The 27,130-nt window shown below is 36.1% G+C and overlaps 3 protein-coding genes across 3 annotated transcripts; 2 read left to right on the top strand and 1 right to left on the bottom strand.

Annotated features, from left to right (window-relative positions):
- The first annotated feature begins 390 nt into the window (after window positions 1–390).
- Window positions 391–6,544, top strand: LOC132183242 (E3 ubiquitin-protein ligase XBAT33). The gene is made up of 10 exons (XM_059596644.2): window positions 391–933; window positions 1,073–1,132; window positions 1,594–1,665; window positions 1,901–2,085; window positions 2,418–2,578; window positions 2,671–2,729; window positions 2,814–2,860; window positions 2,947–3,090; window positions 4,090–4,181; window positions 5,559–6,544. The coding sequence occupies exons 1-10, from the start codon at window positions 757–759 to the stop codon at window positions 6,098–6,100; spliced, it is 1,539 nt and encodes a 512-aa protein (XP_059452627.1). The 5' UTR covers window positions 391–756; the 3' UTR covers window positions 6,101–6,544.
- A 2,365-nt stretch (window positions 6,545–8,909) lies between these two features.
- BFT (PEBP (phosphatidylethanolamine-binding protein) family protein) lies at window positions 8,910–10,143 on the bottom strand. The gene is made up of 4 exons (XM_059596643.2): window positions 9,943–10,143; window positions 9,789–9,850; window positions 9,459–9,499; window positions 8,910–9,127 (listed from the first exon to the last, which is right to left on the bottom strand). Exons 1-4 carry the CDS (start codon window positions 10,129–10,131, stop codon window positions 8,910–8,912), a joined length of 510 nt encoding a protein of 169 aa, XP_059452626.1. The 5' UTR covers window positions 10,132–10,143.
- A 12,300-nt stretch (window positions 10,144–22,443) lies between these two features.
- Window positions 22,444–27,130, top strand: EMS1 (Leucine-rich repeat transmembrane protein kinase). Its single transcript, XM_059595459.2, has 2 exons — window positions 22,444–26,540; window positions 26,820–27,130. The coding sequence occupies exon 1, from the start codon at window positions 22,620–22,622 to the stop codon at window positions 26,505–26,507; it is 3,888 nt and encodes a 1,295-aa protein (XP_059451442.1). The 5' UTR covers window positions 22,444–22,619; the 3' UTR covers window positions 26,508–26,540; window positions 26,820–27,130.

The following is a 27,130-nucleotide window of genomic DNA, read 5'->3' as shown; positions in this document are numbered from 1 at the left end:
TTACTAAAGTGTTTTAGAAGTTTTTTTTTTTTCAAGTGTTATAATGTTACATAAATGGGTTTTATAGTTTAGATTGTTTTGTTAAGATTTTTATTTAATAAAATAAAAGAAGAAAAAAGGGGTCCTTTTACTCATTTATCACGCAAAGGGTATGAGTCAACTCATGGGTGATGTTTAAGTTGTCCTAATTTGTCATCTCATTATCCAACTTGGAAAGTGGGAACCTGATGAATGCCCACGTTCCTGAACCGTACCCACCACCCACAAAGTGAGAAGAGAGCCCACGTCAGGCTCAGGCTCAGGCTCAGGCCCAGCCAAAACGGACAAAAACAAAAAAAAAATTACATAAATAAATAAAAAACAAAACAGGAGGAAAAATGGAAAAGGTAAAGTTTTTGGCCTTTTCCCATGGTGTTTTATCTTTCAGTTGCAAAACAGTCGGTACCTGCTCGTGTCCCTGAAGGCTGAAACAAGACCACCACCATCACCAACAACTGCAGCAACCCTGAACATTCACGTACGAACACGGAGTGGGGGGGAGAGTCCACGTCATCATCTCCAGCTCCTCACCCAAATCCAAACGTCTTGTATTTGTTTTTTCCTTTTTTTTTTTTTTTTTCTTTTTTTTCTGTCTTTGAATTTGGTGTACGACGGTTGACCTAATACTGATAGATTCGTTGCCATACGAAACTCAATTCACTCGAACGGATACATACCACAAACACGCGCATTAGAGAGAGAGAGAGAGAGAGAGAGATGGGCAACTCATTTGGGTGCTCTGCGTCCGGCGAGAGGCTGGTATCGGCGGCTCGAGACGGCGATTTGATTGAGGCCAAGATGCTGTTGGATTGCAACCCATGCCTCGCCAAGTACTCTACCTTCGGTGGCCTCAATTCTCCTCTCCATTTCGCTGCCGCTAAGGGCCACAACGAGGTGCTTTCCCTTTTTCATTTTCCATCTCTCTTGTAGCAGTTGCCCGTTAATTTTTATTTTTATTTTTGTTCTTTTCTGGCTATCATTTTTCTTATTGTTTTTAATTTGTATTCTTTTGGGTGTGTGCGCGTTTGAATAGATTGTGACGTTGTTGCTTGAGAATGGAGCTGATGTGAATTCGAGGAATTACTGTGGCCAGGTACGAGATTCGGTGGTTTTCTCATCTGGGTTCTGTTCTATATTGCTGATTCTTTGTTAGATAATATCTAGTTTTGCATTTAAATATTTGGGTTTTTCATTTTGATTTTGAGCGCGCTTTGGGACATGGGTGTGGATATTCTAGAGCAGATACGAGTTTGCTGGCTTTGCTATTTTTTAGTCTGGCTAATTTTGCATTAGTATTAGATAAAATTGTGTGCTAGCAAACGCTGCTATCAGAAGGATTTGGTAGCTTGAATTATGCTCTTCAATAAGCAACCAATTAATGGATCTGTTGAATCTGGTTCATTAGAGAGCATTGACATGAAAAGTTACTGAATCAATTAAGAGCAAAATTTGGGCAACCCATTAATCTAAACTAAGATGATTGATGTTCCCACTGATTTTGTGAATATGACGCTTGTCATTTCTGTGACCCTTTACTTGCATTTGTATTTGAAGACGGCGTTGATGCAAGCGTGTAGATATGGGCACTGGGAAGTGGTGCAGACTCTTCTTCTCTTCAGATGCAATGTGAGTTTAGTTCATATATTTGTTCTTCGACAATCTTTTCTGTTTTACATATTTTTCTTTTTTTGTAAGCTTCCTAGCATAATCCTAAGCCCCCATGTGGCTGGTCAGAGTCAATTTGGGATGAAATGATTTTATCCTTAAAGTCCTTTCTTTTTTCTCATATGTGATGTCACTTTTCAAGAATAAATTGAATGTGACCCATTGTTTTGAACATTTTCTTTTTCACTTATTACAGGTTACTAGAGCAGATTATCTTAGTGGGAGGACAGCTCTCCATTTTGCAGCCGTAAGTGGCCACGCTAGGTGTATAAGGCTCGTTGTGGCTGACTTTGTTTCAAGTGCTCCGTATGAAGCCATACATGCACATACAGGTGGTGATAGAGGTGATGGCATAGATGTAAAGAACAAATACGACCAAAGGTTTGGGGCTTGAACTGATACATTAAATACATAGATACTGCCACGATGAACATGAAAAATGAGTTCATTCCTGTTTGTAAATATTCAAAAGCCTAAATGCTCTGTTAACAATAGAAGACTGCGTACTGAATGGGAACATAAATGAAAAATGGCTTACATGAATTCTTGCTGGAAGAATTATAACATAGACATTTGAATAGAATTTTTATTTTCCTCATTGGACAAGCTGTCATCAGATAAGATATTTGCCCAGTCATGTCTATTATAGATTCTACATAGCATTCCATCTATACATTTTATTTCTGCTATTTATTTATTTTTGTCCAGTGCAGTGCGCTGTCCAAGTTTGTAAATAAAGCAGCTGATGGTGGTATCACTGCTCTTCACATGGCTGCATTGAATGGGTATTTTGATTGTGTACAACTCCTACTTGACCTTCATGCAAATGTTTCGGCTGTAACATTTCACTATGGAACGTCCATGGATTTGATAGGTATGCTCTGTGTTTAAGTTTGGTAGCTTTTGTATCTTGGATGGTTGTTTCGTGATCATGCTTCAGACTGAAGAAGAAGTACATCTTTGCAGGAGCTGGAAGCACTCCATTGCACTATGCTGCTTGCGGGGGTAATTTGAAATGCTGTCAGGCAAGATTATATGAGCCTTGTGGGTTTTTGAACATATTTGTGGTATCTATTGAATTTGAAATGATGGTGTTCTTTCTTCTTCAGATCCTCCTTGCAAGAGGCGCCTCTAGGATCACCTTGAATTGCAACGGGTACAGTATCTGGGTCTTCTGGTGTTAACTCATGGTATTAGTTCATCTATGTGACAAGAGTGAAGAAAATTTGTCTATTCTTGCAGGTGGCTTCCTATTGATGTTGCCAGGATGTGGGGGCGCCATTGGCTTGAATCACTGCTAGCACCCAATTCTGACTCAGCACTACCAACATTCCCTCCGTCTAATTACCTATCGCTGCCTCTCTTGAGTGTCCTTAACATAGCAAGGTAATATTAAATTTAATTATGGCTTCTGAAGGATCTTATCACTTTGAAAGTGGTGCTGTAGTAAAGAAATCACAGAAGTTTGACATGGAATGCTTAGCTTTGTAGAGGTTACCTTGGTTTTGGCTGGATGTCAGCTCATGGTTTTCACTGGGTTACTGGCTATTATTTTGTAAAATCCATAACTGTATACACTTGATGTGTTTGAAAGAAAGTGAACTAGATGAGTAGTTAATATTGAGTGGAATTCTTCTTTATGTGAGTAGTATAAGGCACATATGATGGGTGGCAGTGTCTAACGCCTCCTTTTTGAGTATGTTGTTGATATATAAGGATTTGAGATCTGTCAAAGAAATGCTTCTTCTTACAATGAACTAAAGGATTTCTCCCTGTTGAGGTTTGACACTCATGGTTTCTGCCACTAGGTGGAATCTTTGTTGTTGTTGTTGTTGTTTTTTTTTTTTTTTTTTACCCAAAAATAAAACCTTTTTTTTTTACCAGAGATGTCACTTGACATTCAAGCAGGAAAGGTTGCAATTTGCAAACCATGCGGTTTCTTTTGTTTGCAGATATTAGCTTAACCATGTTGTCTGCTATCGCTTGATGCATATTGTTTCTGCAGTTTAAATAAGTCTATAAAGTCTTCTTACTAGTTTACCATGCAAATCTGAAACAGTTGTTTACCATTTTCTTTAAATAAAGAAGTAACATGACAGAAAGGTCATGGAAACCCAACTAAATTCAAATGCATTAATTTGTTCTACTTAAGCTTGTAATTCTAAGATGTGTTTTGAACTTATTTTTTAGAAAATTGAAAATCCTTTTGTATCACTTTTTTGGGATTGGGAGGGGGTTTTAATTGAATTCTAGACTATATCTTTTGTTTCTTGTAAATACCTGCGAAAGCAGGCTGCTCTTCACCTGTGTGGACCCCAATTTTGTAATGGTGCAGCTCACTTAATGATAATGAAAATGACATGACGCTTGTGAAATGCTCTGCAGAGATTGCGGACTGCAGTCGTCAACAACCTCCTCTGATGACACTGATGTCTGTGCTGTTTGCTTGGAGAGAGCATGTTCTGTAGCTGCTGAAGGTCTATTCCCTCTCTTTTGTGCGCATCTGTGCTTGTGTGTGTGTGTGTGTGTGTGTTGAGAAGTAGATATTTATTCATCTCTACTCTTTTTTCTTCTTTTTTATTTTTCCTGTTCCTTTCTCTTTTTCTGTTTTCATGATTCTATACTATATGATTTGTTCTTATTTTTTTCATTTTTTGTTTTTGTAGCCAGAACATATCCGAATGCTAAGTTATCAGCGTTTTAAATTTAAAATAATAGTAGTCAAGTTTAGCAGTGTCAACTGGTATTTTGGTTCTTTCTCCTGGAGTTAAATCCCTATGTGGTTTACTCGAGGCCGAATTATGATGGAGAAGCATAGGGATACAGATTAACGTTGCAGTTTCTATTTCTTTCAAATACCTCAGTGAAGGTTAGATCTTTCTTAAGATAGACAAGTGAGTTCATCAACAAGGTTGGCTAACCTCTAGCTGGCCAGCTGTTTGGTACTAATTGGAAATGAATAAAATTGACTTAATGACTTCTCACTCATGGATGAGTTTGGAAAGCTATTTATTTGCAGCATGAGTTCTTGATGGTGGCAATTCACGAACATTATTGATAAGCTAGACATGTTAAGAATATTGAAGCAAATGGTAGCCTTAGTTTGCTAGTCACAGAACTTGATTCGTCTTGCCAAAGGTACCCATGATGTTATGAAGAAAGGAAATTGCCCATAAAAAAATATGGTTGTGATGAGATGCAGGAAGATAGAAGCGAAGATTAGATGAGGCAAAGTTGTCCGAGATGGTTTGGTCATGTGTGACAAAGACCTATAATTGGATCACTATGAAAGAATTATTTGATCTGTTTAAGGTGCATAAAGTGGACAAAGAACAAAAAATCTAGAACGATGTGACTGAAGAAGTGAGAAAGAACTCATCAAAGAAGATGAATGGAGAAGAATGGTTCATTAGCTGACCCCCATTAATTGGGACTAGGGCTTAGTTGAGTTGAGTTGATATGTTTATGAATGATATATATTAGAAACAGTGAAGATGAGCACGGTGCTCCTCTTTTGCTGATTCATTTTCTTTAGACTTCTTGTCTGTGAAATATGAGCATGAAGCTAGCTATCACTTCTTACAAAGGTTTACCTATGACCAGTGTACCCTTCACTACCATTGGTGTCCTTCATTATTGAGAGAGATGCAGAGTAAATTTTCCTCTTTACATGATTTTCCAAAACTTTTTTATGGATTAGTTGTTGAAACATTGAAACTTACTATAGAGTTCTTTAATTCCATAAAGTCGATCATCTTGGACAAAGTAATTTTTCTCTATTTTTCATGTGGGTTTCCTTCCAATTACTTGGTATGACACTTTTAACTTATCTATTGGTGTATATATGATTTCAGGATGTGGGCATGAGCTTTGCGCAAAATGTGCTCTCTATCTTTGCTCCACAAGCAACATTCCTTCTGAATTGGTTGGTCCACCTGGGTCCATTCCATGCCCTCTATGTAGATATGGAATTATCTCTTTCGTCAAGTTGCCTGGTTCCCAAGTGAAAGAAAATAAACTACATATGTCCCTTGGCCTCTGTACCCCTTGCATGCTTCACCCACGTGAACCCGACCATCCATCTCCAGCTCGTACGCCAGAGATCCGAAAGAATCGTGTGGCTTCGGTTTCTTCAGATCTATTCTGTCCGGTCACTTGTAGCCCATTTCCATCTGTTACCATTCCTTTATGCACCTGCAATGATGGTCCATGCCCATCATTTGAACCGCGGGAGGTAGAAATACAAGATGAATCGCCACGCCGCTCACAAGCAACAACAATGGAACATGATAAAATGGAAGGGCCGAGACTGGAGAGAACCAGTTGTTCAAGCATGTTTTGGGGCAGAAGAAGCTGCAGCAGAGAGCATCAGTGCAACTCTGAAATAAATGCTTAACAAGATTGGTTGCTGGATGGTCTCTTCCATTCTTCTCTGATGATAGAATTTTTTATTAACGACAGGCAGTCCAAGGTTGTTGTGTTTGATCTCATCTTCCCAAAAAATGAAGAATATACATGATTCCATGTTTGCACCCGGTATTTGTTCGGCTGGCTACATGGTGACAGGCATTTTGACCACATTCTCGATTGTTTTTAAGGTATTTACAGGGCTTATGAAATTTGTATGTTGGGAACTTGGGCTTGTAATTGATTTGTGATTGAAGGTCGTGAAAGAGCCGAGTTTTTTTTCTTTCTTTCCAAGAAATGTACGAATGATCGTAAATAGTGTTTTTGTAGAGTAATCTGTTCGTAAATTTGATTTTGTGAAGCGAGAAAATGAGTTGCTGGGTTCAGAGTGGTTTATTCCATTATTGCTAGTATATATAGCTTTTGCCCTCGACATCTTCAATCAAGTAACAACATAGTAGCTCAGTATAGGCAAGATCAGAAGAAGAATTAGTTAGAATACAGAGAAAGCTCGATCTGGTTGAAAGAATTGCAGTGGACAAACCTATATGTGTAATTTGTAAGAGCATTCCTAATAGAAGAGCCAAATGTTACTTTTATCTAAAATAACTCTTCAAATGTTTAAAAAATCTCCTACATTGGATTAGCTAAAAGAAAATGTAAAATAGATATTTGATTAGAAGAGCTAAAAAAAAAGTTAAATGTAGCGGCACTTTTTCAGTGAGCTATTTTATTTTTCATTGTTTCTCACATGTTTTCTCTTTTTCTCAAATATTTTTCTATTTTTTCTCTGCATGTTTTTTTTTCCCAAAATTTTTTTCATTTTTCCTCTCATATGTTCTCTTTTTCCAACTTTTCTTACTTTTAATAATATTTTAATAGAATAGATAGAAATATAGCTAATCGGATGTAAAGACATTTAAAAATGGCTTAACTAAACTAGATAAAAGTGAGTTTTTAAAAGCTATTTTACATAAAATATGGCTCCTCCATTGTGAATGCTCTAAGAAATTTATTACCAACATGGAAAGCTCTTCGAATTAAGCGTAGGACTTAAAAGAATCTCCTAAATAGGTCCTCTAGCCCATTGAAAAGACTCAACAAAGCTAGAGCCATGGCTCCTCCGACAGACAGGAGAAGACTTTGGAAATGCTCCATATGCCTGTATATAAGGCTTATGGTATACAATTTCACTACCTTACACACTATCACTAATACTCTCACCTGACCAGAGACCTCCCTCTCTAGCCCTTTGAGGTCGGGGGTTTTTTAATGTCTTCTATATTTTTTGCAAACAGAGCTCTTCCTTCTCTAGAAGGCAGCTTGAGGCTATTGTTGGTTCCGTACGCTAACACTAAGCATGCCGAAGTTAAAGAGAATATTACATGTACTTTCAAGTACTTACTCCTTAACGTAACAGTGAAAAATTACCATTAATATATTATATACAGATTATCTCGTTCAAAAGTTAATGGTGATTTTTACTATCATATTAAAGAGTTAACACACGAACAGGAGCGGAACTACCCTTGGGCTTGGGAGGCCACAAGCTAAGGGATGGTCCCAAAAAAAAAAATTTACATTCTAGTTCCACCCCTGTACATGAAAGTACATGTTGAGTTACATGGTAGAAATTGGTGTGATTCTTTTTGCTATTCCAAGACATGCATTTATATTGTAGAATGCAATTAAAAAAACAGCTTAACGAATGGGGAGAGATTTGCTGAATTTGGGGTTATAGGGGAGGAGACACATTATGCTCTTTCTGCAGAGGGTGTATGAAAGAACTGCAGACGAGTGAATAAAGCCGTTAATCAGGTTTGGTTCAAAGGAGTCTCTAAATTAAATGTCTGTCTGAATTGTTTGACTTATAAAATGATGCTGATTCAATTAATTAATTAATTAAATTAAATTAAATTAAATTAACTCCCATTAAACAAAATTAGCCTTTATTTAAAAGTCGATTCTCCGCTCATTACACACGTCTTCTAATTTTCCATTCTCGACAGTCCAAAGCCGAGAATAAGAATTTCAACTCAAATCCAATTTAATTAAATGGCGTCAAGCATCCTTTATAAGATGTACATCACTGAATTTCACAAATTCGTTATAATGGGATTTTATTGGACACAATTGATAATGACCTTCATACTAATTATATATTCCAAAAAATTCCCTGGAAGAAAAAAATATATATATAAAAAATCCAAAGAAAAAGTAAAACCATGACACGTTTTAGTGGGAGCGTTTGGCAAACCCCTTCATCATCCCCTTATTACTGTTCATGTACAATTTCTCCAAAAAAAAATTAACATAAAAACATTATATATTTTTTTTTTAACTTTTTTATATCACATTATTTATTTTTTATATCGTATTATTCACTTTTTAATATAAAAAATGCACATCAATTGTTTTTAGCTAAATAAGAAAGGAAAAAAAGGAGTTGCCAAACACATCACATTATCACAATATTCTTGGAACACTCTTATCATTGCATGCCACGTACACACTAGTTGGAAACCTATCATCGACCAAATCCTTAAAGAAACCTAAAAAAAGTGATCATGGGACCCCTGATGTCCCAAAACCTCAATAAAGGAAAAACAGTACCTAGTACAGCACGGCCTATATACTGCAACCATGGTGATCGATAATACAATACCGACAAGATGGAAAATGAAAAAGAAAGGAAAAAAACAAGCTTTTATTATGGGTGATGGAGGAGGAAGAGGAAGGAGGAAGACCCATCTATTTTGATGTTATTCGATTTCTTCATCAATATTGCTTTGATTGATTCATCTTCTTCTTGCAGCGGTTTCTCTCTGGGCATTGAAGTAGACTGCAGCCACTGGCAGGCCCAAACCATTTTCTTCTGAGAATCTTCTGGTGTTGAAATGGTCTCTTGTTGCAGGAGCCCTCACTGTCTGCCTTCGTCCCTGCTTGAACAAGATGAACACGTACCTGTGGATGCCAACTACTGGCTTCGGGGTCTCATACGCCACCGTTTCGTTTCCTGTTTAAACAAATTTATTCTAAATCCTTCATTTTAAGTCATAACCATTCCACAATTTAAAAAAAATTCACATTTTTACTCTCACATTTTAAGTATATTTACTCTCCGATATAAAATATATTGAAAATCACTGTTAAATTTTAGACAAATTATTATTTAAATTTGAATTTAATGATGATTTTCACTGATACGTTAAGGAGTATACACTTGGAAGTAGAAGTATATATCATTTCTCTTCAACAATTAGTGCGGATGTGGGAATTATATAATACAATAAGAACTAGCTAGGGTTAGCATAAAAGTAGGGAGAGGGGCATTAATGGAAACTCACCAAAAGAAACATCAGTGGTACCAGGAATGTTTGTGACCATCCTGAAAGATATAATAAAGTCAGAGTTCAACGACACATATTCCAGACTAAAGGATCTCCGTACAGTAATTTTTTGACTAAATTGTTAGTAATTTGAACAAATAATTATATGAGAGAATCATATGAGACTCGTCTACTCAAATAAATTTTGAGCTGTCCAGCTATTTATCTAAGCAAGTGAGTTTTCACATTACATGTTCAAATTGTTAGCAATTCGAATAAATAATTGTTGTAAATCCCAATCTTATTAAAGGCGGGGCACAAAAAGGACCAGGGCTTGATGATACAAACCAGTGGAGATGTTCTCTTAAATATGGATCACTAGGGCTTGGAGCATCTGGGTCTGTCATAATCTTAAAAGACAAGAAAGAAGACAATTAAAGTTGACATAGCAAGCATTGTAGAATAGATTGTAATACAACATATATAATTGTTTTGAACTCACTAGTGTATAAGCGGTCCTCATGTCGTTCCCACCAATCTCTACACGAGGTTTAGAAACAATGACACAAGGCATGAGCTCATGGCCATTGGAAACTTGCTTGTTAGAGCTGTAAGTCACATTCATTCCAACACTTGGGCTGAAAATGTCCACCACCTCTCCCACCACTCTCCCAATAGTCAGTGGTTCCATGAGCCTAGCTAGCTTGACAGAACCACAGAGAGAGAGAGAGAGAGAGAATACGGAGAAGTGCTAATTAATTTGTGGTATTAATGTTGGCGCAATGGGTTTTATAGGCACAAGGAAACATTAGAAGCTGAGAAAGAACCGATGCTTTGGAGATAGCTAGGCTAGGCTAGGTTGTCTATTTAGGGAAAGGACATGTGTCTTAGGCTTCCAAACTGATCAAACACTGTCTCTTATCAAGAATGTGGAAAGATGAGAGTAGAGAAGAAGGTAATTTGCTGAGTTTGTACGAAGATATCCCTGTTATGCAATATTTTATGTCTGTCATGCAGAATCTAACATGTCTTTCGCCAATTGGTAAACGATGGCTGGGAATGGAGAATACAACTTTTTTTTCCCCCACTATAATACAATATCTTTGACAAATGGGAATTCGGCTTTTAAGATGCTTCTCTACATGCACACACTTTCTCACATTGAAAAGGTTCAAAGTATCTTTCAACAAGCTTGGGAATGTGTTTTTAATTCAATGGAGAAAGACAATAAGCAAATGGAGCTTGTTATAGCTATCTTCTTATAGTCTTGTATTACCGGTGTTTGGCTTTAAATGGTATGGCACGGCATAATTTAAGAATCCTACACTGATTTTTTTTTTTTTCCTTAAATAATAACACATTTTCCACTTTTCTTTTCGTGGGATTTGTGTAGATAATAGGATTGTATATTGAAATTTGAATTACACATATATGTTTGCCATTGGCCTTAAAAAATGAAGGGGCTTAGAACTGTAGTAGATTTGATGTAAGAAAAAACAGTAAAAATGTTTTGTATGCAAATTGATAAAAAATTTGTTTTATAGTGATTTTTTTATTTGAATAGTAATAAAAAGTTATTGATATAATGTAAAAAGTAAGAATGTTGGGAGTTGATTTTGAGAGGAATAGTATAAGTCCATTTTTAAGGCCACTGGCAAACATAGCCTATTGTACAGGTGGAGCCTAGCTATATATAGAGGCCAATAATACAGATACACACATGCGGGACAATGTACAATATATAACCTAATAGCCTCTTCAAACTCAAAATTAATGCAGTTTGAGAGACCGCTTTGAGTTTGGAGACAAGATCGTAAAACTACCTTGGAGCATGTGACTTTGTGAAGAGGCCTGCGAGCTAATCATGGGACGTAATGGATATGAAGTTGCAATGAGCATTGAATAAGATGGTGGCGGATGAAGTGATCACAATCAATCTCAATATTTTTTGTTCGTTCATGATAAAACGTGATCATTATGGGCAATCTCAATAGCACTCATGTTGTCGCAATACACAGGAGTATTGAAGATATTATGGTATTAGCTAGAGCACGATATTCTGCCTTAGTACTAGATCAAGCAACAACAGTTTATTTATTACTTTGAACCTGTTCAAATGTCATAGCCTCAAATAGTGCTATTCTTGAACGAACTTACACCTTATATTCAAGTTTTCCTAGCCTTGGGCCTATATAAGCATCATAACCTACGATTTTCAAAAGACCCAGGGGCTGAGGCTGCCTTCATTCTCTAACATCTTCTAAAGTTTATTAAACTACACAAATCAAACCTTTGGCCACCAGTCTTTTGGTTTGGAGAGGAAGTGTTAAGGATATAAATCCTTTTGATTAATGAGGATATGATTTGTGATTATTGTTGATTTGATTTGTTATTAATTACTCTTAATTCAAGGGATTTGTTTTTTATTTGAAATTATGTCAAAGCTCTATAAATAGAGTTATGTACTCAAATCATACATCAATGAAACATGTAGCCTGTAAGACTTTAGTGTGCGGATGTAGGCTATAGCCAAACGGCCCAAACCACCTTAATCTTTGTATCATATTTATCTTATTATGTGTTTCTATCTTGATAAAAATTGGCCAGAGTTATAGAGTTATTGTAGTAGGAAACAAACAGGTCTTTTGTTGCATACAATTTAGGTTTACTACAAAGGATTTGTAAGAATAACTTATTGTAATTTGATCTTTATAGTGGATAAGTTACATGAAGTCGGCTGCCCTTGAATTAGCTTCTTTTTTTTTTTGAAAAATTCTTTAAAAAGTTTGCACTTTGTTAACAAAATTATTGTGTTTGCTTTTATTTATTTATTTATACTTATTGACTAGGATTAATTGTTGAGCCGCTAAGAAAACACCTATGCACCCCCCCTTTAATTGTTATTTTGGGTCATTGAGAGAATTTCAAAGAAGGTGGAGGGCAATCTCCATCCCCTCCACCCTTTTTCTCGTTAATTGTTTTTTAGGATTTTTTATATAGGTTAATTGTTGGTGTGACATATCTACCTTATTACGTGGCTAGTAACTTGATAATTGGTTGATATGATAAAAAATTACAAAATAAATTTTTTTAAAAAAGGTCAGAAATGTAAACGAAAAAGCGAGTGGATCATATGAAAAGTGATAAAAATCTAGAGTGCACGAGTACTATTAAATAGCAGTTGTAACATATTCGACCATTAATGCTAATAGTTGCAGTATGATATATACATCCAAAGCAGCACGTGTAAAAATGTCTGCATGGAATATCAATAAACCCCCTCTGTGGTTGACACGTATTTGAGTTTGAAAGAATAAGATGAAATTATTAGCTCTCAAAAAGATGCAAAAAAATTTTCCCTTATTCCTCCTTTTCTGGCATGCCTTCATTGCCTTAATCATCAGAATAAATTAATGGAAAATCTGACGTTTGACACGTGTCTCTCACTTTTGATAAGACACTCACTCTTTTTCTGATCAAAATAGCCACGTGTGGGCTCTATTGGACGTAGAATTAGAATTTCACAGACATTGCTATTTCTAGTGTTTTCTTGTGTTATTAGCTTTTGCCCTTCTCATTTTGCGCAAAAGTATCAAAATTAGTTTTCATAATTCTTTTTTTTTAAAAAAAAAAAAAGGGAAGCATTCCATACTAATTGAATAAAAAGGTTACGAGCGAAAAGTTCTTACAAATAGAGCAAAAACTTTAAAGCAAATTATAGTCGAAACTAAAATTATAGTCGTCAACTGAATTCACAAAAATTGATGGGAAAATAAATTCATATTTACCATTTTATTTTTTACTTATGGAGTAAAAGGTAATTTAGGAAAAATGCCAAAAACCTCTTGAAAATTTTCTAATCCAAAAACCTCTCGAAAATTTGTAAGTTTGGCAATATTGTTTTCAAAAATATGTTTCTAAGGTCCCTGAAGTTTGACTTTATATCAAATAATTCCCTAAGGTTTAAATTTTATTAATTTACTCCGTAAAGTTTCAATTTATTATCAAATACATATTTTTGTCTCCCTTCTGTTAAATTTGCCACATTATACCCAATCAAAAGGTGACATGTGTTGAGGACAGTTTTTGAGTAGTGACGTGACATGACTTTTGTGAAGCGTTGTTGTGTCCAAGGAGGCGTCGGGCTGCAAGATAAAAAATAATAGGATCAAAGCTATCGGCGATTGCTCTAGCGGGGAAGCTCCGATGCATAAGTTAGATTTTGAGGGAAGAAAATATAAGCAACAAGTAGCTGAGCAAGAGTTGCGATTTACATTTTATAGGCATGAATCAATTGGTGTTTCCCGAAACCTCTTACCTCCATATCCCTAAGTATTTGCTAGGCAGTTACTGGCAAAGAATATGGGTTGTTAGCCTTTATGTGATCTCAGAGTCCTGAGATTGTGGGAGTGGCGGTTATGCCTAGTGCTAGACGTGGATGTCCGAGTATCTATCAAACACGTGTTTGTGTTCAAGTGTTTGACAACAGGTCTATGTTCTGTTGAGCGTAGATAGTTGTTTAGATACTAGATAGGTTCTTCAGTTTATCTAGGGATCATAGATTTCTCACCATGCGAAATGACCAACCTATCCTCGGCCTCAAACTATTATACCTGTAGTGAGTTGAAGGTGTCTGACTGGGCTGTCCAAACCCTCACTTGGGCTGTCTTAGCGAGTTCATTCATTGGTTTGGGCCTAAAGGCATGTTGGGCTTATGTGGCTGATCCATGACCCAATAACATGTGTCCTCTTTAATATATATATATATATATAGAACAATCCAAGGATTTAGATCGGGCCTAAGGCAAGACAACATGTGGAATAATTTCTCTTAAAAATACGGCAGAGACATTGCTAGCCCAATTCCCTTCATAGTCCAACCTAGGAATTTTTAGCCCCTTAAGGTCAAGTAGAACTTCGGCTTGCGCTATATCTCTATTTATGTTTTTGGGCCACTCAGGCCCAAAAATGCATGTTCCATATTCTGATTCACCCGACCAACACAAGCCCATTTTTCCTGTCTTGCCAAACAATCTCTTTAAGGTTGTGTTTGGGACATTTTGAAAATCCATGCAGAGAGTGGTTACTAGGTTTACAATACGTACGGTGGTTACAAGCCTTTCTCATCATCATTTGATTTGAAAAAGCTACCAAAGACAATTAATATCCTTAAATTTCTTTTAGATTTTAGTACAAATTTCATTATAATTACTTTATCATTAATTATTAACAAATCATGCAAAAATTAAAATTAGGATAAAGTCCACTTAACTCTCTCAAACTATCACCTTAATGACAATCTTACCCCCCAAATTATCAATTGCGACAATTTACCCTCCAAACTACCAAAGCAATGACAATGTATCCTCAATTTTAATGAAATGACAAAATTACCCCTATAAAATTTTAGTAAGACAAAAATACCCTTAAAATTTATTTAAAAAAATTAAATTTTAGTATTTTTGTTTTTATTTTAGTAAGGATAATTTTGTCATTTTGTTAAAATTAAGGCTACATTGTCATTGTTTTGGTAGTTTGGAAAGTAAATTGTCGCAATTAATAGTTTGGAGGGTAGCTTGTCATTTGAGTGATAGTTTGAGAAGGTTAAGTAGACTTTATCCTTAAAATTATAAGCAATTGTTAAAAAAACATATGAAAAAATGTTTATGTTTAATACTCACCCAATCGACTCCCAAAGTATTACTATTTTTGCATTTTAGCTTATAAAGTTTAAAAAGCGACGATTAGCTTCCTTCTCCCCTAGATCTTAAATTTCTACTCATTGAGCGAGAGTCTGACTTTCGAAATGAAAACTATCAATTCTATTAGTGTTAGTTGTCTTGAGTTCCACTGATGCCCTAATGAGGCTAGATTAGGTTATGTTCCGTTGGACTTAAAGAAGCGCATGCAGTTTTCACCATTTACGCCCCTCATGTGTGGCTCTTAACAGTCAAGTATAAAATAGCTACAATTTGTCTCTCATCCGACCTTGTTAAATATATTGTATAGATATATTGAAGAAAGAGAGAGAAGGGAGATGGTGAAAACATATAATGACCTACTTTGTATGTTTTCTATATTGAATTATATTACATAGCTCATTATTTATAGAGAGAGAATAAGTAGCGGACAAAAAAAATCCTAAATTAAACTCTATAACACATAAAATAAATAATCTAAAATAATATTAAATATATTCTTAATGGATGAAATAACAAATAAATATATAGGAAAAAATATAAAAAAGTCCGTCAAACTAATAATCGTTTGCGATAGAGCCTCACATTGTTCAAAAGGTTTTAAAGTAGCCCATCAAACAACTAAAATGTATCAAAAAATATCACATTTTTATATTCCTATTATACCCCTATTATTTTAACAAATAAAATAATTGTAAAAAAAAAAACCAAACAATTTTTTAAAAATACAAAAAAAAAAAAAAGTTTTTTGGAATAAATAAATAATTAGTCATTGTAGTTGGCATAAATTGCAAATTGCTTCATGTCATATGAAAGTAAAATCAATGGTTTTTGAGATATTCCAAAAAAAAAAAAAAATTAGTCATTGGAGTCAAATTCCGTTAAAAAATTGTTTTTATTCGTCAATTGTTTTTTTTTTTGTTTTTTTTTTTAAATTGTTTTTTTTTAACAATTATTTTATTATCTTATTTGTTAAATGAATATGAGTATTATAGGAATATAAAAAAGTAAGTGACTTTTTTGATATATTTTAATAGTTTGATATGCTATTTTAGTTATTTTTTAACATTATATGGTTTTACCATAAATAACAATTAATTTAGAGGACTTTTTTTATCTTTTTCTCAAAAATATATATGTTGCATTTAATAATGAGCATTGAGCATGTGAGAGTAAGGTTAAACATTTCTCAACATGAGAGAGAAGTAACTACTCTTTACCCAAGAAACCCATTGTCTTGGATCAATCCAACCCATCAGCAATCCATCAGCAGCAAACAAAGAAGAGAGAATAGAGGAGGAATCTCTGCCTCTCTCATCTCACCCACTCCTGTCTTCTGCCAGTTTTTGTAGCTGCACTTTAAAGATACCCAATTTTACACCATTAGAGAGAGAGAGAGAGTTTCAGAGATGCCCAGTCACTGCCAATTTTACTTTTACTCACGCCAAGTCATTTCACAATCTTTCAAAATCTTCCTCTTTTTTTTTTTTTTTCACCCTTTCAAGAATCACATATCTTATTTTTCTTATTTATTTATCTTTTTCCCCCATTTAATCATCTAGGCGTGTACGCATCTATGACTTATCTAACCCAAAAAAAACCCATTAATGCATTGTTTCTTTTGGTACACAACCCCCCTATAATAGCTGACGTCTTTGCAGTTTGCATGCAGGTTTTCATTTCCTGCCGTTGATGACATAAATGTGGGGCCTGATGAATTATTTAATTTTTTTAAAAAAAAAAATTAATTTAAATTTGAAAAAAGCATATGATGGAATAATTTTCTGAAGACTTTCATCCTCCAGACCAGACATAATTAATTTCTTCTTTATTTATTCTGGTGCCATTGATTTTACATAAATTCAGGCCATCAATAATCCATGGTAGGATTGTAACCAAATTAATACCCTACACCTAATGAAATCACACCTAAGAAATGAAGGTCACTAGTTCGAATCCCTCTTCTCTCTCCTGTTAGTATGTGTCAAAAAAAAAAAAAAAAAAAAAAAAACCCAACACCCGCCTTAAACAATTAATTTAAGATCTTGCATCATTTTTTAAATTTGTTCAACACGTTCCATAGAATTTAAAATTCAAGAAAAGGAAATATTTACTTATTTCCTTCTTTTTTTTCTTTTTTTTTTGTTACTGCTAGTTCTATTTGGTAACTAAAAAAAAAAATTCAAATGACTCACGGATTTTATTTCCTGTTCATGTGCTGAACGAACTAATTATTACCATCTGAATTTTATTTTTTGGGGACCATCGAGCGGCTTGCCCGTGTTATGCTGATCAATACGGTCGTGCAATGAGTACAGATATATGATGATTACTTAAAAAAGTAATTGATAAATAGTTAAATATGATTTTTTTTTTTTAAGAGGAAACATTTCATTCTTGTTCATTCATAAAAGTCACGAGTAAAAAAAATTCTTACAAATAGAGCAAAAATTTTAAAGTAAATTATAGTTAAAGCTAAAATTACAGACATCACCAATCATACCAAATCAACCATATATAACAAAATCATCCGCTAACTCATGACTAATCGTCAGGTTTAATATCATATTTGTACTAAACAAAAACAATCCAATGTATAGGTAGCGCTTATTCTTCGGCCTTGAGAGCAGAAAACCCCTAAGCCGATACTCATCATCCTCAACCCAAAAGCTAGGATATCGTTCACATGTGAGGTGCACATGAGTTTTTAATAAAATTTATTTCAACTTTGTTTCTGCTATTGAAAAAACATGTGTTTTTCACATGTTCAAGGGACACGTGTCGCTTTTATAGATTAGGTTGAAGGAGATTCCTCCAACCTAGTTTGGAGGAAAACTCTATCCCATATTAAATCATTAATGTCATTAATAGCAGTTTACTAACTTAGACTAAATTTAATGTGTCTTTTAAATGTTTATAGACACTTGACACTATTTTAAATGGGTTGAAAGATATTTTCTTCAGACCGGTTTGGAAGAAATTTCTGTCCTAAGAGTAATGTTATTATTCACACTCATTTCACACGCTGAAGTAGAGCGTTTTAAGTGATTTCCTAGATATTGTCAACCACTTAAAAAAAATTCAACTCCAAACATTCTTATTTGTTACATCGTATCAATCACTTTTTACTATCATTCAAATAAAAAAAACACTACAAAATATATATATATATTTCATTTTTTCATATCAAACATTTTTTTTTTCTTCACATTGATCAATTTTTGCTACAATAACAAGGCAATGCCAAACGAGCCCATATTAAACATTCTCATTATAACAACATACTTTCAAACATTGCCTATTAAGTGATCAAACTGTGTTTCTTACTTGTCTTAACCCCCAAAATTATTGTGCAATTATTCTCTTTCATTATAAGTAAGATGTTATTAGATTTCCCATAACAAAATCCAAGGGTGATGAGTACTAAACTAGCTTTTCTAACACTGCTTAATCCAAATTTAGGGAGCGGCTCACCTCCGGTTCAAAACCTCCTATTTTGTCTTATCTCTATTCCAAATATATATATATATATAGCTTCCTAAACTATTATTTATGACTATCAGTTATTTTCAATTTTCACAGTATTGGACTATTTGTAGTTAAAAATGGACGGAAACTTGTGCAAATGACTTATGCATGCAAATCTTTTATTTAAAATGTTCAAATTACCCTTAAAAATAAAAGTTTAGGGAGTAGCTAACCACTCCAAAATGTTTTTTTGAAGTGACCAAATCAGCCTGAAGCATAGTTTGATGGAACAAGATCTTCTCCTGTTTATTTGAACTGGATAATATCCAATTAGTTATATTATAAAGATATTTTTGTCTTTTTTCTTTTTGTGTGGGCAAAAATACTCTTCCAATTTAAGTACGTAACTGGATATTATCCTAAAGATGATCATAATTCTAATTAATTTGGCCACCCTCAATGGGATCTGGGGGGTTGGCCAAACCAACCTCCAAGATTACAAGAGTGGCCAAACTACTTTCCAATGGTACGACGGCCATTTGGATAGTTTAATTACCCTTATAAATTTTATTTAGGGTGACAAACCACCATTCAGCCCAAATGAATGGTTGAACCACCTCAAATTTTAAGAATAAATGCAAATATATGTAATGTCAATTCTAGAGAATAAGTGTATTTCTTTCTGGTTTTTTTTTTTTTTTTTCCTTAAGGATAATAAGTGTAATTTCACGTTCTTAGACACATGGCCTTAAAACTGCCGTTGGATCTTTAGCAATATGAGTCACATTTCAGTCATTAGGGTAAAAAAACAAGAGGTTTTCAACACTGTTTAGGGAGTTATAAGAAGATGAAGTGAAACATTTAGCCATGACTAATGGATTTTCTGTCGCAGGTACCGGGTCCAGAATAATACTATATTATACTTGACCTTTTATTGTTCTTCTTCTCAATTATACTCTGGGTTTTTTTTGTTGTTGTGTCGCAAAGTTGCAGAGCCCGTGAAGCCGTGAGAATCTTTCGCAAAACGACAGTCCGAAGCTTCTTTAATTGTACAAGAATATTGACCATACTGTTTGCATATATATATATATATATATATATAAAGAAAAAATATATTTATCCTACAAGCTTAAGATTATAAAAATAGGTAAATTTAATCACTTAATCAATACTTTAACATTTCTTCTCATGTGTTAAGGTTCGATCTTATGACTTTTGAATCTGATATCATGTTAAACTATCATTCATCCAAAAAGTTTAAGCTTATATAAAGAAATAAATTTAATCACTTAATCAATACTTTAATATTACATCATTTTCATTTTTATATGTGACTTATATATATGGTTCCATTTTCAACCTATAAAGTTTGTTAACTTTGTTTGTATTTATGTCTATTTTTAAATGAAAACATTTTTTCCTTTAATTTATTCTTTCTTTTCACAAAACCTCAACAATTTTTCAATAAAATTAAACCCAAGACCTGGGCTGGGGCTAAAAAAAAAAGTTAATAAGGATTTGTATTAAGTGTTGTAAAAAGCATACTAGACGGACCACGAAGCCAGGCGTGCTGGGTTTCCGGTGGAAGGGACAGCTCAGAGCTCAAGGCCATAGCCAGTTGGTAGCCCTCACGTCTCATCAAATCTCTACTCCTGATGTTGAAGGTCAAAATGTGTATAATGTATATGATCGTAATAACGAAAACAACCCTCTCCACCAAAGCTTGAAAGCTCCAGCCTCCTATGGAGGTAGGTAGCTGCAGATTCGCTTCGATTCCAGCGCTGTCCCTTATGGCCTTTTTCGTCAATTCCCAACTCCTGGTCTCAAAATCTGGATCTTGGACTGTGACTGGGAGTCTTAGGAAATTCCTGGGGCCCATTCGTGTTTTCATTCTACAAGCCATCGTGGGGGTAGGGGTGGGGGTGGGGGGGGGGGGGGGGGGGTCCCCCCAATCCCCAATCAAATCGGATCAAGACGAATACAACAAATTTTGGATTTCGTCGGAAAAATTATGGCTACTAATTATCAACCCATACAAATGAGCCTATTTATTTTATTATGTGAAGTTCAAATTTATTTTAAGGAAAAATATATTTTTCTTTTCGAAATTATTTATTCATTTACACTTTAATTTTTAATATTTAAAAAGTGATACTTAATCCTTTTAAATTTTTAAAATTGTTGCAATTTGACAATTCTGACTTTTCTCCCAAAATACTCTCATCCCAAGTTTAAAAAAAATTTTAAAAATTAAAAAGTGTCTAGTCTGGGGTGGCCGAAGCCATCCATTAATTTTTAATTTTTTTAAAAAATTCTAATTTTTTTTTTTTTTTTTTTTTTTTTAACTCGGGATGGAGACATTTTGGAAAAAAAAAAAAAAGAAGTCAAAATGATCGAATTGCAAACAATTTGAAAGTTTGGGCGGTCAAGTGTCACTTTTTAAACATTGGAGGTCAAAGTATAAATGAGTAGATAGTTAAAATGTATTTTCTTCTTTATTTTATTATTTTAAATCGAGATTCTTGGCCCCGTTTGGTTTTTGTCTTTGTTATTGTAGCTCTTTGTTATTGTAACTGAAAATAATTAATGTAGTATAAAGATTGGTATTCATATTTAATATGAATAAAAGTTTTGTTTGTTAATACTTTTTAGATTTTTTTTTTTCTGGTTCAAAAAAAGTGTTCAAAAATAACGTAATATTAAAATAATTTTTTGAGTATTTTGTTAATATTTTTTTTTTAAATTTTGAAACAAGTGTTATAAAAAAAACTTGATAAATGTTGTCAATAATATGCTTTGGCACCGTACCTATGTTGCTTGCATTCTCTCACCCATCTTCCCACCATCTCCTCTCTCTTGTATTTATTTTTTTATTTTTATTTTGAAAAAATCAAGATGTTGAAAAAGAAAAGATGGTGAGGAGATGGGTGGGAGAATGCATTGCAGCAAATCTCCTTTGGCACCGTACCTGTGTAGCTGCTCAACGGCCAGCATAAAAGCCTCTTTTCCCATTACACTCATTTTCTCAAGGACGGACTATCACACAACTCACGCTGAATTTTACAATCAGAAAGGTTGATTTAGTTTTGCTTTTTTCACCCTCGTCCCTCTATTCCTTTTAATTGCATTTATATAACCAACCCGAATCGTCTATTTGGGACCATATGAGAGAACGAAAAAACAAAAGTATGGATATCGCACCGTACGGAGTACACTCTTCTCAAATAAAACATATTCGACGACGGACCACGAAGCCAGGCCGTGCTGGCTTTTGACTAGATTGCCACGAAAATAATATTAATTAAAAATAATAATAAAAAGAGAAAATGTGGTGGAAGGAATTCTCCAGTACTGCAGAATCTTCCTTCTTTTTTTTTTTTGGTAAACAAATCTTCGTTGTTTAGTGCGACAAGATTCTTGTTTTGTATATTAAATTGTGAGAAGAAGTCGTAGAAAAAAACATATAAAAAAGCTAGACTTTGTAGACTCTACCATAAACCATGCAACTACAGCCATGCAAAGTGCAACAAAAAAAAAACCCACCAAAGACAAAAAAATATTCATGAAAGCACGAACAAAAAGAAGAAAGTAATATATAGACAAAATTCCGCACTAAAAAAAAATATATGTAGGGAGGACAAAAGCCGGGTTTTCTGAGAGGAGTTTGGTCTCAAAGGATAAATATCAAGGCCTACGGGGGTTTTTATGCAAATAAAAACAGGAGTTGCCGTTACAATGCCTCAAAGTCACGTGACCTGCGTGCTCTTCTCTGACACATATAACTTATTTTGGCTTTTGGCGCAGTACGCCTCCCTCTCTTTCTGTCTCTCTCTCTCTCTCTCTCTGTCTCTGAGCTCACCCACTATCATCTATGGCTTTCAAACTTCCCAACCTCAATCCCTCTGTATTTATGAAGGACCTTTTTATATAGCCCTGGCCATCTTCTATTGCTCTATTCAGAGTCCAATTTTATGTAACCTTTGCCACCTTCTTACTGTAACAGCTAGCAGCTATGGCGGTCAAGCCTCAAATTTTCACTCTTTTTGTGCTTCACCTATTCCTCATGGCTGTTTCAGACCAAAATGAGCAAAACCCAGAAAGAAAAGCTCTCCTTTCCTTCAAAAGCTCACTTGAAAACCCACATGTTCTTTCCCAGTGGAACCAAGAAACTCCACACTGCCGCTGGGTCGGTGTCTCCTGCCAACTCGGCCGAGTCACCCAACTCGCCCTCCCAGCTCGTTTCCTCAAAGGCCCACTGTCTCCCTCTCTGTTCTCTCTCTCCGGCCTCATTTCCCTCGACCTCTCTTCCAACTCTCTCTATGGTCAAATCCCACCTCAAATATCCAGCCTTCAAAGCTTGAAAGAGCTTTCTCTGGGCGACAACGAGTTGTCTGGGGAGATTCCGGTCCAACTCTCTGAGCTAACGCAGTTGCAGACCCTCAAACTCGGCCCGAACTCTCTCGCCGGTAAAATCCCAGAACAGCTCGGAGAAATGACCAAGCTCCGAACCTTGGACCTCTCCGGCAACGCTCTCACCGGAAATGTCCCGACCCGGATCGGGAACTTGACCCGGCTCCAGTTCTTGGACATTGGAAACAACCTCCTCTCAGGTTCTCTCCCACTAACACTTTTCACAAAGCTTCAGTCTTTAACCTCCTTAGACATATCAAACAATTCCTTTTCTGGTACAATCCCACCCGAAATTGGTTACTTAAAGAACCTCACTGGCCTTTACATTGGCATTAACATGTTTTCTGGTCAGTTTCCAAAAGAAATTGGTGAGCTTCGAAAGCTTGAAAACTTTTTTTCGCCGTCTTGTTTTATAACGGGTCCATTGCCCGAGGAATTGTCTGAGTTAGAATCACTAAGCAAACTCGACCTTTCATACAACCCATTAAGGTGTTCAATCCCAAGGTCCATTGGGAAGTTGCAGAATTTGACTATATTGAATCTTGTCTACGCTGAGCTCAATGGGTCGGTCCCGGCTGAGCTTGGAAACTGTAGGAACTTGAAAACTTTGATGCTTTCCTTTAATTCGTTATCTGGCTCGTTGCCTGAGGAGCTTTCTCAGCTCCCTACGTTGACGTTTTCTGCTGAAAAGAATGAGCTTTCGGGGCCATTGCCTTCCTGGCTTGGAAAGTGGGAAATGGTGGAGTCGCTTCTGCTTTCGAGCAATCGGTTCTTGGGGAAAATCCCGCCCGAGATTGGGAATTGCTCTATGCTCCAGCACCTTAGTTTGAGCAATAATTTGTTGACGGGTTCGATACCGGAGGAGTTGTGTAATGCGGCGTCGCTTATGGACATTGATCTTGATAGTAATTTCCTGTCGGGGACGATTGAGAAGACGTTTGTGAAGTGTGGGAATCTTTCCCAGTTGGTTTTGGTGAATAATCAGATCATTGGCTCGATACCAGAGTACCTTTCTGAGCTTCCACTGATGGTGCTTGACCTTGACTCGAATAACTTTACGGGTGTAATTCCTAGGAGTCTCTGGGATTCCACAAATTTGATGGAGTTTTCTGCTGGGAATAACCTGTTGGAGGGCACTCTCCCTGTGGAGATTGGCAAAGCTGTTAGTTTGGAAAGGCTAGTCATCAATAATAATCAGTTGAAAGGCACTATTCCGAAGGAGATTGGGAATCTCACAGCTCTCTCTGTTCTTAATTTGAACTCGAATCTGCTGGAAGGGAACATTCCAACCGAGCTTGGAGACTGCACTGCACTCACTACATTGGACCTTGGAAACAACCTTCTGCTTGGCTCTATACCGGAGAAACTTGCAGACCTAGCTCAGTTGCAATGCCTCGTCCTTTCTCACAATAACCTATCTGGGGCCATTCCTTCGAAGCCATCCTTTTACTTTCGTCAGGTCACTATGCCTGATTTGAGCTTTGTTCAACACCATGGGGTGTTTGATCTGTCTTTCAACAGATTGTCTGGCCCAATACCTGAAGAATTGGGGAGCTGCGTGGTGGTGGTGGACCTTTTGATCAGTAACAATATGCTCTCTGGCGGAATTCCGAGATCCCTCTCTCGCTTGACAAATCTTACAACCTTGGATTTGTCAGGGAATTTGCTGACGGGTTCCATTCCACCGGAATTCAGTGAGTCCCTCAGGCTTCAAGGATTGTATCTTGGAAATAACCGGCTCACAGGAACAATTCCTGGAAGCTTAGGGCGATTGAGTAGTTTGGTGAAACTTAATTTGACTGGTAATAGGTTATCCGGTTCGATTCCAGTAAGTTTGGGGAAGTTGAAGGCGCTGACCCACTTAGATTTGAGCTCTAACGAGCTCAACAGTGAGCTTCCTGCATCTTTATCGAGCATGATGAACCTTGTGGGGCTTTATGTTCAGCAGAACAGACTTTCTGGTCTGGTTGATGAGCTGTTTTCCAATTCCATGTCCTGGAAGATTGAAACTATGAATTTGAGTAATAATTTCTTTACAGGGGAGTTGCCACCTTCTTTGGGAAATTTTTCCTACTTGACACATTTGGATCTTCATGCCAATTTGTTTGCAGGAGATATTCCACCTGACCTTGGGAATCTGATACAACTTGAGTATTTTGATCTTTCCAGGAATCGGCTCTCTGGACATGTGCCTGAGAAAATATGCAGCCTGATCAACCTGCTTTTCCTAAATTTGGCAGAAAATAGATTGGAAGGGCCTATACCCAGAAGTGGTGTTTGTCTGAACCTATCAAGAATTTCACTTGCTGGGAACAAAAATCTGTGTGGGAGAATTTTGGGTTTAGAGTGCCAGATTAGAAGCTTGGAGAAATCAGCTCTCTTAAATGCCTGGGGACTTGCTGGGATTGTGGTAGGAGTAATATTCATTGCTCTTACTGTTGCTTTTGCTCTACGAAGATGGATTACTGGAAGCTGCAGGCAGAATGATCCCGAGGAGATTGAGGAAAGCAAGCTAAACAGTTTTCTAGATCAAAATCTCTATTTCTTGAGCAGCAGCAGATCGAAGGAACCTTTGAGCATCAATGTAGCCATGTTTGAGCAGCCTCTTCTGAAACTAACCTTGGTTGATATTCTTGAAGCCACCAACAATTTCTGCAAGACAAACATAATTGGAGATGGGGGTTTTGGAACTGTATACAAGGCAATCTTGCCTAATGGAAAAACAGTTGCGGTTAAGAAGCTAAGCGAAGCAAAAACACAGGGTCACCGAGAATTCATGGCTGAAATGGAGACTTTGGGAAAAGTAAAGCACCAAAATTTGGTCCCGTTGCTTGGATACTGCTCAATCGGCGAGCAGAAGCTCCTTGTGTATGAATATATGGTCAATGGGAGCTTAGATCTTTGGCTGAGAAATCGGACAGGAGCCCTTGAAGTCCTTGACTGGGACAAACGGCTGAAGATTGCAACTGGTGCTGCTCGTGGGCTTGCTTTTCTTCACCATGGATTCGTCCCCCACATCATCCACAGAGACATTAAAGCCAGCAACATCTTACTCAATGAAGACTTTGAACCGAAGGTGGCGGATTTCGGGCTGGCAAGATTGATAAGTGCTTGTGAGACTCATGTCACAACTGATATTGCAGGAACATTTGGCTATATTCCTCCTGAGTATGGGCAGAGTGGGAGATCCACCTCAAGGGGAGATGTTTACAGTTTTGGCGTGATTTTGCTTGAATTGGTGACTGGGAAAGAGCCAACTGGGCCTGATTTTAAGGAGATTGAAGGTGGGAATCTGGTTGGCTGGGTGTTTCAAAAGATCAATAAAAGGCAGTCTGCTGATGTTCTTGATCCAGCAGTTCTCAATGCTGATTCAAAGCAGATGATGCTTCAAATGCTGCAGATTTCTCGTGTATGCCTCTCTGATGTTCCTGCTAATAGGCCTACCATGCTTCAAGTATTGAAGTTGCTGAAAGCGATCAAGGATGAGTGAATGCAGAATTTCTTTGCCTTTGCCTTAGTAGGGGTAATAGCTTTGTTGTCATAATATTTGAGTAAACTATTTAGGGAGAGTTGGGGATGCTAAGTTGTTTACAGTTTCTGTTTACTAATCTAACCGCAATTTAGAGCTTCAAGCATGATTGTGAGGGTTTTATTAAATAATTAGAGTAAACAGACCCTTCTCCTAGTCTATCTTTACAGCTAATCCATAATTACAACTCATTGCTGTAACCTATCTTTGTATTGAGCTAATTCATATATTTAACATGTGCCAATGAAATCTTCATCTTTCATTTTTCTTCAGATAATGTACTCCGAAAATTATTCCTGTCAATCTGGATGTTGGGTTGGTGCTCTTTGCTCGAAAGAGCGGTCTTTCAAAATGATAAGAAGTTGAGTTGCTTTGCAGCCATACTCCACGAGGCCTCAAAATCTCCATGGCTCAATTTATTGAAGCATTTGAAGCTCAAGCCAAAAGCGGTATTTTCATTGAAGCTGAACCCAATTGTGTTCTATTAACGGTATTTTCATTGTGGGAATTAATTGTTTCTCAAACACTTGTTTAAGGAAGCAAGTATTCAAGATTTTTGGTTGAAGGTTGATTCTCTATTTTCA

Source organism: Corylus avellana, chromosome 5, assembly GCF_965113065.1.
Source record: "Corylus avellana chromosome 5, dhCorAvel1.hap1.2, whole genome shotgun sequence".
NCBI lineage: Eukaryota > Viridiplantae > Streptophyta > Magnoliopsida > Fagales > Betulaceae > Corylus > Corylus avellana.
The sequence above is the reverse complement of the archived record's forward strand: the minus strand, read 5'-3'. Positions and strand labels throughout refer to the sequence as shown.

What these genes read in the sequence shown, in the direction of transcription:
- BFT (XM_059596643.2), bottom strand. Translation starts at nt 10,131, where the DNA reads ATGGAACCACTGACTATTGGGAGAGTGGTGGGAGAGGTGGTGGACATT. An exon ending in TGAGGACCGCTTATACACTA is followed by an intron (nt 9,851 to 9,942) that starts GTGAGTTCAAAA and finishes TTGTCTTTTAAG; the next exon opens with ATTATGACAGACCCAGATGC. An exon ending in TACCACTGATGTTTCTTTTG is followed by an intron (nt 9,128 to 9,458) that starts GTGAGTTTCCAT and finishes TTGTTTAAACAG; the next exon opens with GAAACGAAACGGTGGCGTAT.
- LOC132183242 (XM_059596644.2), top strand. Translation starts at nt 757, where the DNA reads ATGGGCAACTCATTTGGGTGCTCTGCGTCCGGCGAGAGGCTGGTATCG. An exon ending in TTCTTCTCTTCAGATGCAAT is followed by an intron (nt 1,666 to 1,900) that starts GTGAGTTTAGTT and finishes CACTTATTACAG; the next exon opens with GTTACTAGAGCAGATTATCT. An exon ending in AAGAACAAATACGACCAAAG is followed by an intron (nt 2,086 to 2,417) that starts GTTTGGGGCTTG and finishes TGTCCAGTGCAG; the next exon opens with TGCGCTGTCCAAGTTTGTAA.
- EMS1 (XM_059595459.2), top strand. Translation starts at nt 22,620, where the DNA reads ATGGCGGTCAAGCCTCAAATTTTCACTCTTTTTGTGCTTCACCTATTC.